The 12,842-nt window shown below is 43.1% G+C and overlaps 1 protein-coding gene across 9 annotated transcripts in view; it reads left to right on the top strand.

The window, feature by feature from the left end:
• Positions 1-12,842, top strand: part of ELF1 (E74 like ETS transcription factor 1) — a 917,745-nt gene that overhangs the window by 839,034 nt on the left and 65,869 nt on the right. For all 9 annotated transcript variants that reach the window (XM_069639215.1, XM_069639214.1, XM_069639212.1 and 6 more), the window contains one exon: positions 1,573-1,765. In XM_069639215.1, the coding sequence (XP_069495316.1) occupies positions 1,573-1,765 (193 nt within the window). The remainder of the gene's footprint in view (positions 1-1,572; positions 1,766-12,842) is intronic.

Raw genomic sequence — 12,842 nt, 5'->3', positions numbered from 1 at the left:
CACTGCAAGCTTTTCAGCAATATCTAGTAGGTCAGACAGTGCAAATCCTGACAAACAGCACCACTGCCATTTTTTACCTAAACAAGCAGGGAGGGACTCACTCTCTAAGTCTGTTCAGGTTATCCCAAAAGATTTGGAAGTGGGCAATCAAGCGGAACATGTTCCTAGTCTCTCAACACATTCCAGGGGAACTCATTGCTCTAGCAGACACTGTTAGCAGAAGTCCTCTACCCGAAGAACACGAGTGGCAAATTCACAAGGATATTTTAAATGATATCTTCACCCAGTGGGGGCATTCGCCGCTAGATTTGTACGCAACAAACCTAAACACACAATGCCTAGACTTCGCATCCAGTTTTCCCCAACAAGGGCCCAACGGGAACGCCCTGTGAATGGGTTGGTCAGGGAAATTTGACTACGCTTTTCCACCAACACCACTCCTCAACAAGAAAGTGCACAAGATGCACCAGGAACAAGTTACTCTAATACTAATCGCTACAATGTGGGCACGACAACCATGGTTTCCACACCTACTAAAACTAGCAATGTGCAAACCAGTCAAACTTCTGTTCCCCTTCGACAAGCACACTGCCGCCCATAGCCTGTCAGCTCCCTCATTCAGGCCCATTAACCTGTAAACACGGTACCACAGTAGGCCATATGCTCCCAAGCCCAAGACGCGACAGGCATCAGAGGAGCCACAGCAGGTCGGGACAACAGCGCTGCATTGCTGTATCTCCGCAGCCCACCCCTGCCAGAGCAGCACTTCTCAATCAGGAGCCACAGCGTGGGGCACATGTCTACAGTCCCCCACTGTCCGATCCGCTCCGTGGCCCAGGAAGCCACGGCTCATGCTGCACGACGGTGCTTCAGAGCATGGCTGCACAGTCTCCTCACAGCCTGCCGCCCAGGCCAGCGGGGCAGCGGATCTCCACAGGACACTGCCCCCAGATGCAGCACTGCACAGATCTCAGAAGTCGGCACAGCAGGATTAATTTGGAAACAGGATTCTGCCAGTGCAAGAGCTACAGACTCAGGCCACCATCTTGCTGCAGCTCAGCAGTGCCCCCACAGTGTAATACTTTCTAATGATCACTAATAATGTGGACTTGGCTGGGGCTCATTCTATTTTTCACAACATCCACACACAAAAATTAAAATGTTCGTAACATTGCATCATATATACTGATTATTACTACATCGTTAGGATTTGGATGGGAGCATAGAATGCAACACCAGTCACTCTATTGGGGTCAGAGAATTAAAATGTTTAGTATATAGCACATCATGCTGTACCCTGCATATTTATCAAATCATGTAGTTCTTTGGTCACTTGTCGTCCTTTCATTGAGACTGATATCTCTGAAAATCAGTTGTGTACAGTATTATTTCATTCACACATGAGGATGAATATTTAAAACCAGGAATGATGCCTAGTACTCTGGCGATAGATCTTGTTTGTGTGCTCTTTGATTAAACATATTATGCTTTGTATTTTCTTTTTCATTACTGTGTCAGTGGAACTTAGGTATCAAAATAATTTGCTTACATCTATCGTTTGTTATGTTGTAGGAAACACAATTTATCTTTGGGAGTTTCTTCTGGCACTGCTACAAGACAAGGCTACATGTCCAAAATATATCAAATGGACCCAACGAGAGAAAGGCATCTTCAAGCTTGTAGATTCCAAGGCTGTATCCAGGTTGTGGGGAAAGCACAAAAACAAGCCGGACATGAACTATGAAACCATGGGGAGGGCACTCAGGTATGGTATACTGTTTGACATTTACACACAATTAGCCTAATACCATTTTTTGAATTGGTTGAACACGTTACCTCTAACAGTTTGAGTGGCAGGGCAGGCATTGGTGAATCAGGACTTAATTAGTGAGTCTGCATTGGAATGCCTCCAGGTTAGGTGCTTCAGCCAGTGAGTGTTTCTTAGTGAATGAGGCTTTCATTGAGGCAGTGCATCATGGCAAGTCCTTTGCAGTGAACAATGAGTTTGACATAGCATCATCATGGTGCCTGAAACAAGAGGCATAGAATGCTGCTTTATCTGCAGTATAACAGGGCATCTGAGGCCATTAGGGTCAAAGCAGTCTTTTTGTTTACTGAAGTGCTCGCTGACCATCCTTTCAGTGTTGGTGCGGTTTCTAGGGACAGGAAGGTCCCAACGTCACTTCTCCTTGTGTCATGTTCTTCCCCCAAATATTCTAAGATGGGGTCTAGAATATAACACCAGTCCTCTATGGTTTCCTCTTTCAGTTTGAATCTAAAAATACTCATAAATTGCCACTAAATGGTTTTTCTTTTCTATTTGTTTATTTAACATCTTATAAAAATGTCTCTAAGCATTTAAACTGAACCTTTATCTGACAATCCAGTTTACTGAATAAGGATTGTTCCTACTTAAACATAGTCTATTAACCTATGCCCAGGACCATTACCACCTGGTAATGGTCCGAGGACAAGGGCATTATTGCTATTAGAACATTCCACCCAATGATGCTAGAATGATCTGTTTATAATAAGGAAACACAAATGAAAAACATTGTAATGCTGGGAAAGACCTATATCACTAACCAGCCATTATTTCCGCCTGTCACTGCTTTGTCTGCAGTGGAACTGCCAACATTCCAGTGTTCTAATAAAGTTTTATAGACTCGTCTGAGGGCCATGTAGGGCATTAAGGGCCCCGAAGACAGAGGCAAAATCCCTATTATTGAATTCTGATTGAGTTTCGCAGAGGTCATTGATAACATGCACTAGAAACATAACCAAGTTACATTGTCGAGGTGATCATAGTTACATTTAGGAGTTTTAATTGTCCGTGCATGAAGTACTATGAACATGAAAGAAAGACTGATGTTTTTGTGACAAGTTATTATTGGTTTTATTACTTTTATTTCCAATAATGGCTGTTTTGTTTTTTTGACACATTTATTTGATTTTGGTTTGACTATCAGAATTAAGATTCTTATTGGAATGATTCAGGTTAGATCTAATGAATTTGAAAAATTGTGTGATGAAACAGGAAGTGTAGTTACTGTTACAAACATGTGTCATGGAAATAGATAAGATGCTTAACTAAATTGCTTCCAGGTCCAGAATGTGATGTAAACCTGTGCATTTCATGCTGCGGGTTGAATTGTATAAATGTGGATTGCTAGAAGGCAGGTATGTATATTTTTTATATGAGTTTAGTATAGATGGATTTGAAATGAAGAAGTTTGCATAGCTTTATATGTATCTTTTTTTTATAGATAATCCTCTTGATGATGTATCAAAAATGATCTGAAATGCACATAGGTTTTTAGTTGGATGTCCTCCACTCCTGTGTTTAATTTGAATTGAAGTTCCGCAGATTTTCAAATCATTAAAAAAATAATAAACATACATTTAAAATCTGAGCACAACGTAAAGTTTTGAAGGAAAAGAAAGTGGACGTCCAGTGCAAGCTTGCCAGGTTTTGACCAGCCATTGCAAATCAGCATTCCGAGAAAGGCATAATGATTGCAGAGGTGTGAAGTTCTAGGGAAAGTTAACTGGCTGTGTAAAAGCAAATTTCTTTTCACGTTTACCAGAAGGTAGATGGTGGTTTGGGGTCAGGCAATATTAGTTGGTGTCGGATGGGGCTTCTCCCTGGGCAAATTCTCCAGAGGCTAGATTATCTAACAATGGCACTGATGTTAGAAATAAACACATTTAACACCTTTTTTATGATCAATAATGTTGAATGGAGCAAACAGGTTTTGCCCCAAACTATGTAGCTAATACATTCCACTAGGGCAAAAATGAAGCAGTCTGACTTGTGTACTATGTTATTGGGCATAAAAAGAAACACATTTTGCCTGAAAACCTGTAATTGTTTATATTACAAAAGTGTAGCATCACTGTTGTCTATCAAATATCAGTTTTCACGTGTTCTAGCCTTGGTTCAAAGTGTTATGTAATGCAGTGCTATCTACATTTGGAGCCAGCGTTATTTTCTCAATTGTCTATGAGGCTGGCAGAAATAAATTGGCAAACGCCTTTTACCTCATTGCAAATATATATATTTCTGAGGCTTGTGGAATCTACTTAGATCACATGCTGTGCATAGGCCGACATCTAGTGGAAGCTTCAGAGTATTACAATTTGTTTTTCGAAAACTCGAAAAGGGGCGTCGAACTAGGGCATTCCAGTAATACTATCCCTAGTGTAACGTCCACTGTACCCATGATCCATCACGTGTGTAGGACCCTCAGATTGTTTTTTTTCCGCCATACTTGTCGGAAGCATAATCGCGGAGTTCCCTGGATTTTAGCCATTTATCATATAATAATCAAAAAATCCCCATTCACCAACCCTACGTCGAAGATCGCCGAAGATCGACGTCGGTACTTGAGACCGAGGAAGAACAGCCTTCAGGATTACACAACAGACTTTGGACCTTGGAAGGCCTCTGGCCTCGGCCCGGGCCTCGGAAGGCCTATGGCCTCGGCCCGGGCCTCGGAAGGCCTCAGGCCTCGGCCCTGCCAAGTAGGGAGAGTGGGGGGTGGATATACACACACACACTCGTTTTCCTACATATACCCGCCCGCTGCCAGATATTGACATGTGGAGAATACTCCATTTAAATTCTGCCCGAAGTGCAACCGTAAGTTCCCCTGGGTAGATAAACATAATACCTGTAACCTGTGTCTTCCAAGGGACCACCCGAGGCAAATTGTAGAGCTTGTAAGCTCTTCAAAGCCAAGACACTTAAGGACCGCTCGACCAAGCGTTGGGCCCACTACGCCAGGCAACTCGAGGCCATGGACGCAGTGGGTTCCTTCAGCAATGGCAGCAACGTCGCCGTATCAGATGGCGAGGGCACAGGGGTGTCGTCAGGCACCCAAGGGCAAGCCCCGACCTCAGAGTTTTGAGGGAAGACAACCACACACTAGGAATGCACAGAACCCCTCCATACGAGAACACAAGGCAGATTACAGCAACAACATCGTAATTTGCCATTTCTTGGCAGAGAAAAGTTTCAAAGCACTCTCTTTGTTGGGCTTTTCATACATTAAACGTCGATTAGTACCACCTTGGCCCCCATTGGGATTTAGTACTCTTGTTTATTTGGTTATTAGATGCCAGTCTCCTGGTGAATCATTGGCGACATTAACGCTGTACTGCTATCACCATTGCCTTGTTTGGCTCTCGTCAATGGGTACAGTGGGCGTCACACTAGGGATAGTATTACTAGCACGCCCTAGTTCGACGCCCCTTTTCGAGTTTCGAAAAACAAACTGTAATACTCTGCAGCTTCCACTAGATGTCGGCCTATGCACAGCATGTTAATCTAAGCAGATACAAGCATCAGAAATACGATTACGGTGAGTAATGTATACCATATAGTATGGATTGAAGCATAATCTGTTTGCTCGATTCCATATTAGACAAGCAGTGCTGAGTGCCTTTGTTCATTTTCTAGCAATGGTGATTGAAACATGCAAAAGGAGCAGTGGTAAATGCAGAAATCCCGGGAATATCCCCCGCAGGAAGGATTTGTAAAGAATACTTTGTACGCTGTGAGCCAGCTGTTTGTTCCAGGCTCAATCTGTGCGACTGCTCCCAGAGCGGGATTCTGTGCCGAGGGCACCAAGGGGGTGCAAGCCCAGGAATGGATTTGGTACTGGAGCCTGTGGAGAATAAACCATCAGCAAAGATGGGAACAATAAGGCCCAAACCAGTCAGTCACCAGACCCGGGGCCAATGGTGAAGTGGACCCACCAATCAGAACTCTCACAGGAACAATTCGTACCAAAACCACAATATAAAAAGAGACCCAAACCACTATTTTGGATGTGTGATAAGGTGGTGTTCTGGGGAATGGGGGGGACAGGTGTGGCAATAAAAGGAGCACAAGAAAAGGGAAAGAAGAGCAAGTGGCCAAGCCAAATAGGCCACAGTGTCAGAGGGTTAAGACGTGGAGTAGAGAACAGAGTAAGGTGCTGCTGGGACCTTGAGCCAGATGTTGCCAAGAGTATTTGTATTTGTATTTGTTTATTTATAACGCGCAAACCATCAGGCCCGGGGGCATCAGGGTGCAATTTGTACAGTGTTGCAAGAAAAGAACATACAGGGAGATAAATTACAAAAAAGTATAACAGTACAGCGTAATAAACAGACTAAATGATTACATATCTTACACATGGTACAGTGGTACAGTGTCCCAAGGCTCTGCAGAGGAAGTATCCCTGAGGTGGTTGGGAAAGGTAGTAGACCGGAAATCGAGCCGGGGAAAGGCGGGTTGGGTAAGTAGGACCGATGTCTGACACAGCTATTGCTGGTCAAAGAGCCAAGATTTGGTTTTATTCTTGAAGGTATTGAAGGAGTCTTCAGCTCTGATGGCAGCAGGGAGGGTGTTCCAAAGTTTGGAGGCTAGGACAGGGAAGCTAGTGCCTCCCGCTTTTTGGAGCTTAAACCTAGGGATAGTCAGGCAGTGAGTCTGAGCAATTCTTAGTGGTCGGGCAGTGGAGTGGCGCGTAAGCCGACTGCAGAGATAGATCGGAGCCTTGTTGGCTAGGCATTTGTGCGTGAGGGCAAGCGTTTTTAGGGAAATTCTCTGCTTCACGGGTAACCACCTAAGGCTAGCTCTGGCTTCTGAGATGTGGTGGTTACGAGGTATGTTCAGAGCCGCTCAAATTGCATTGTTCTGGGTGGTTTGGAGTTTGGACAGATTTTCTTGGCTGGTGCCTAGATATAGGGCACTGCAGTAATCTATTTTTGCCATGATAAGTGTTCTCGCTAGTGTGACGCTATTGTGGGTGGTGAGGAATGGTCTACAGGCTGAAATGAGTTTGCACGTGTAGGCGGAGGTGGATCTGACTGCATTAGTTTGTCTTGACAAGGAAAAGGTGGAATCCAGGTAAAAGTGTAGTGTTTTGGTGTCTTTCGAGACTTGTATGGAGTTGCCGTCTATGATGAATGACTGATAGGATGGCTCCAGTTTGCTCAGGCGTTTTGAAGTACCTAGAATAAGTAGCTCCGTCTTATCGTCGTTCAGACATAGTTGGTGCTGGGCCATCCAGGCTTGGATGACCAGGTAGACGTCATTGAGGGCCTTGGTGTCAGCAAGATAGTCACCCGAGATGGGGATGAGTATCTGGGTGTCGTCCGCATAGTTGGTGTAGGAGACACCCAGATAATCAAGCACATCGAAGAGTGGTTTCGTAAAGATATTGTAAAGGGTAGGAGACACGCAAGAGCCCCGAGGAACACCGCAATGAATAGAGGAGGGAGCTGCGGCAGCGGAGGGTGCAAAGACCCTCATAGATCTGTTGCTCAGGAAGGATTTGATCCAGGCCGCTGCGGAGGGAGAGAAGTTGGCAGCAGAGTGGAGGTGCCTGCAAAGGATCTGGTGGTTAACCAAATCAAATGCGGCGGAAAGGTCGAGGAGTAATAGCATTGCTAATTTGCCCTTGTCCTTCAGGACTTCGATCTGGGTTTTTAGGTCTAATAGAGCCGTTTCGGTCCCGTGTCTGGGCCGAAATCCGGATTGTCGTAGACCTAGCAGATTGTTTGATTCAAGGATTAATGAAAAGGAGTAGAAAGAGAGTTGCCAGCTGGATCATTGTGGTAGCCTCAAGAGACTATAGTGTGTTCATGCCCATGAGGGTCACCCTTGGTTGCACAGATTACAATTACAGCATCAGAAAAATACCTAAGTGGGGAGGGAGAAGGAGACTGTCCTACTTAAAGTTACACCTTATAGCGAGAGGGGGAAACTGCATGGTGTTCCCCCCAGCAGGAGTGTGTCACTTGGTTACAGCTATCCAGAGAGGTGCTCATCTTCTAAAACTACCTGCCAAAGCCAAGTGGAGAGGTAGGCAGGGGCATTTTCAAACACACTACTGAAGCACGTTTTCAGGGTGCAGGACCCCAGAACACTCTGGATTACAATTTGGAATTTGACTAAGTACATTATGTCCTTATATCACCTGTGACAGGAATCAATTGCCAGTAAAATGGCTCAGCGGGTTAAATGCTTGTTGCTTCGATCTGTCTTTGATCTGCAGGTCACAGGTTCAAATCCTGGCAAGGCCAACTCAGCCTTTCATCCTTCTGAGGTCGATAAATGAGTACCAATTTCGATTAGGTAATAATAGTAATGTGTGTAAATATGTCCTATGTAAAGCACCTTAGATTAAAGCGCTATATAAAAAACAATATTCGAATTGACCAGAAAAACTAAAAACTCAGAAATACATGTTTTAATAGTTTATTAAGGAACCTATACAGTGTCAGGGCAAAATTATAAACTGGGTAGGAATAGAATTCAAACAATTTGTACGGATTAACCTCAATATTAAGTAAAAGTCCAGAGTATAGGTCCCGGATGGCTTCTTCTTAGGCCGGGCGCAATTTGTGCCCTGAGCACAAGTATTTCCTGATAGTCTCTGGTTTTGGGAAAACTTTAATTCTTCACCTGGAGTCTTTGTTGCTGGTCTTGCCGGGTTTCTAAACCCACGCCCACGCCTACTTCTGACACTGGGCCCAAACACATGGCACCTAATAGTCAAGATAACATCAAGTGCTCCCTTGTAAACTGTAGATCTATCCATAATAAAACCACCATTATAAATTACTTTTTTATTGATTCTAAGCTAGATCTTCTCTTTATCATGAAGACTTGGATGACGTATGAATCCCTAGCCCTGTTTCATTTGATGATACCAGAACAATACTCCGTCAAGTGGATTAAAAGATTAACCCACGAGGAGAAGGCATTTTTGGAGATTTGAATATCCATTACAATCGCCCCACACAGCAAAAAAGGACAGACATCATGTTTGCACATTTGCTTTCCTCTGCTACTGAATCATCCTCACACTCAGGTGGTCACTGCTTAGACCTGATACTTAGCAGACAACTGGCTATAGCGTCAGTCTCCACCATTCTAATGTCGTGGAGTAACCACTTCATGAGACTGTTCACCATTGTCTCCCTTGACACACAAACACAGTATTCTCTTGAAGCCCACATGAGCACAGACAGATGGCTCAATCCGAGAACAAACCTACCTACTCAACTGAAGTAAGGAGGGGCAAATTGAAATGATAATAGTCTTATGTATTTATTAATTAACTTTCATATGAGTATATTTAAGTAAATATCATAAATAAACAGAGGACATGAAATGTGCGTCTTCACTGCTTTGCTTCTCCTCCAACTGTCCTCTCCCCACGTTCCATGCTCGTCACTTCCATTCTCCTGCACGAGCATCCTCTCGTGCAGATGCACGGGCCATTTCACATATGAAGATACTACACATCTCCCTTCTTTATGTAGAAGAACTCTTTGGCATAGTTCTCATTATTCTACATAGTCACAAAGATATCTTGGTGGTCTGCATTCTCTTCCCGTCCTGGATCTTATCCTGTTACTTCTTTCTTGATAATCATCTGAATCTGTTGCCAAGGAAGTAACTCTCTTAGAGATTCTGCTCGACACCTCACTCTCTCTTTGCACATTCTTATCATCTATGTCAACAGTTATACCTACTCTCCCTCTCTCACTATCCACTTCACCCAAACCATCAGACTTACTCCCCCAACATTGATCACCTAGATCCATTACCCTTTCATTGTTCCATACTCTGCCATCCTGGGTCCTAATAGCATGGGAATATATCTCTACCACTCTCACGGGCTTGGACCATTTGCAACCATCTCCTCTCAAATTCACAGGTAGTTTTATCCTCACCCAACCATCCACTTGAAATTCAGGTAATTTCCTAAAGCGTTTTTTATCATGCATTTTTTTGTTGTCGATTTGCCTGTGTCTAATATTCTCCTTCGCTTCCTCTATTTTATTCTCACTTCTCACAAGATCATTCATCCACCCTGGAAACATGTTTGTATTGGCTTTCCTGCCTCTATTGAGTTCAAATGGTGTGACTCCAGTTGAACTGTGAGGAGTGAATCTGTGGGCTAACAGGGTCTCTTTGACTGCTACCTTCCATTCCTTTCCATTGGCCCATGCCAGTTTAATAGCAACTTTTATTACTCTGTTGAACCTCTCCACAATACCATTGGTTTGTGGATGGTAAATGGCGCACAATTTATGGTTGATGGCTTTGCCTTTCAAATATGTTTCCATTTCCTCAGATTTAAACTGTGAGCCATTATCTATGAGAACTATTTTTGGATAACCCTCTCTTTCACACACTTCTTCCATGAAATTTATAACATTGCGTGTGGTAACGTGAGGTAAAAATTTAATTTCAGCCTACCTGGTTAACATGTCAATTATCACTAAACAATAAGTAGCACACCAATCACTCCAAACGGGACCAATCACATCCATAGCTAATTCACTCCACGGACTCTCAGGAACTTCTCTCAATACCATTGGATAGTCCGCACCCCTGCACACTTTATCGCTTTTGGAGCAAAGGATACATTTTCTAACTTGGTCCTCGATCAGCCTATCACAACCGGGCCACCAATATGTGCTTCTGATTCTTCTTTTAGTCTTTACAATGCCCTGATGTCCTTCATGAGCCATTGTTATAATCTTCTCTCTTAGGTTGGTAGGGGGTATTATTTTGTCTCCTTTCACGAGATAATCACTTTGAAGATATAATTCTTCTCGTACGTCCCAAAAAGCTTTAACTTCTGGAGAAAGTACTTCATTCTTCCTCCATCTCCCCTCTTTGACCATCTTCAAAACTTCTAATAGAGTGTCATCCTTCACCATGCCATCGCTCCAATCTTCCTTGGATATAGCTTGACTCGATATTTCACACACAGCTTCTTGATCTCCAAGATCCTCTTCAACATCATTAAGATTGGTCAAACGAGACAAACAATCCGCTGTAATGTTCTTTGAACCTGGAATGTATATAACTTTGAAATTGAAATCCTGAAGTCTTGTAACCCATCTCCTAATCCTGCTGGATACTCTGTCCAGGCCTTTGGTACTGAATATTTCCACTAAAGGTTTATGATCTGTGTGTATGGTGAATTGTACTCCCCATACAAAAGATCGGAATTTCTCAATGGCCCACTTGATTGCCTAAGCCTCTTTCTCAATTGTGGCGTAGTTCTTTTCTGGTCCTTTAAGTAACCTTGATGCAAAAGCAATTACTAATTCTTGTCCATTATAATATTGCGATAGGGATGCGCCTAAACCCACATCGCTTGCATCAGTGGTTATTACAGTCTTCCTGCCTCTAACATAGCTTTGCAGTGTCGGAGCTTGGGCTAAAGCTTTTTTTATGAAAGGGAACTCTTTCTCACTCTTCTTATTCCACACGAATTTCTTATTCATTTTCATTAGACTCCTCATTTCAACACTGTGGTCTGAGAAATTGTCTATAAACTTGGCGTAATATTCTGCCATTCCGAGAAAGGTTCTTAGTTGATCCTTGTTGTCTGGAGTATTCATGGATCTGATAGATTCTGCCAAGTCTTTCTTGGGTTTAATACCATCACCAGATATTACGTGTCCTAAATATTCAATCTCCTTTCTGTTGATTTTCGATTTGGCTTCACTCAACACCATTCCAGCCTGGTGTAGTTTGTGCAAAACTCTGTTCAACCTCATATCATGTTTGTCTTGATCATTTGCATAAACCAATACATCGTCTTGAAAGAAAACTACACCTTCCATATCACCAAGTATTTTCTGCATTACTCTTTGAAAGACTGAAGCTGCTGAAATTAATCCAAATGGCATCCTGCGAAATTGATAAAGCCCCTCTGGCGTGATAAAAGCCGTCAAGGGTTTAGAATCTTCATGTAATTTAATATTTAATTTGATGGTATGCTGCTGTGAGATCTAGCGTAGAAAAGACCTTTGCAGGACCCAAAGTGGAAATTAGTTCTTGTATATTGGGTAATGGGTGTCTGTCGGGGATCACACATTTATTCAACTCTCTCATGTCGACACATATTCTTATTTTTCCTGTAGTTTTCCTAACAATGACCAATGGTGAAACCCATTCCGCTGCATCAATTTTCTCAATAATGCCTTGCATTTCCAATTTGGTTAGTTCCTCTTTGACTTCCGTTTTGAGAGCCAACGGAATATTTCTGAGTTTCTGGGCCACAGGTCTTGAATCTCTCTTTAGCAATATGCGATGTGAGAATCCTTTTAGGCATCCTATTACATCATCTCTAAATATTTCATTCTTTATCTTCTGAATGTTACCAATGTATGATCCATCGATTTGGTAAACCATTTCATCAGCATTAGGGTCTAATCGGACTTTGAGTAATTTCTGGTGTGTCCAACTGAGTAGAGCAGACTCTCCGCTTTTAGATACATAAATGCGACCACTTGCTTGCCTCCCTTTGAAGCCTAAATTGGCAACAAACCACCCAATCAATTCTATCCTGACTCCACCGTAGGCTTTGGGTTTTACATCAACTTCATGTAAATACTCTGGGCCGCATTTCCTCCACATCTCTTCTGGTATCAGCGTGTACTTCGCTCCAGAGTCAACCATCATATTGACTGGAAATCCATTCACAACAATTTCAGTTCTGGGACTCTCTATGTGTGTGTCTTCATCGGTAATCATGAATACACATTCCTCCTCATCATCATCATCTCCAATCCAGTTAGAGGATTGTTCACCACTTGGGTTGGTCCTACAGCACTTTGCTATGTGACCTTTTCCCCCACACCTTCTGCAAATCGTCTTAAGAGCAGGGCATTCCTTATTGTCGGCCCAGTGACTTGGGCTACCACATCGGTAACATCCTCTTTGTCTGGTCCTCCCTCTACCATCCTGGGGAAACATGCTCCTGTTTTGACGTTCTCCTCCTGACGTAGACGTCCTTATCATGTCGGGTCTATTCCCT

The sequence above is a fragment of the Ambystoma mexicanum genome, chromosome 7q (assembly GCF_040938575.1).
Source record: "Ambystoma mexicanum isolate Mex_15411 chromosome 7q, UKY_AmexF1_1, whole genome shotgun sequence".
Taxonomy (NCBI): Eukaryota; Metazoa; Chordata; class Amphibia; order Caudata; family Ambystomatidae; genus Ambystoma; species Ambystoma mexicanum.
Note: the sequence above shows the minus strand (reverse complement) of the source record. Positions and strands in the feature narration are given on the sequence as shown.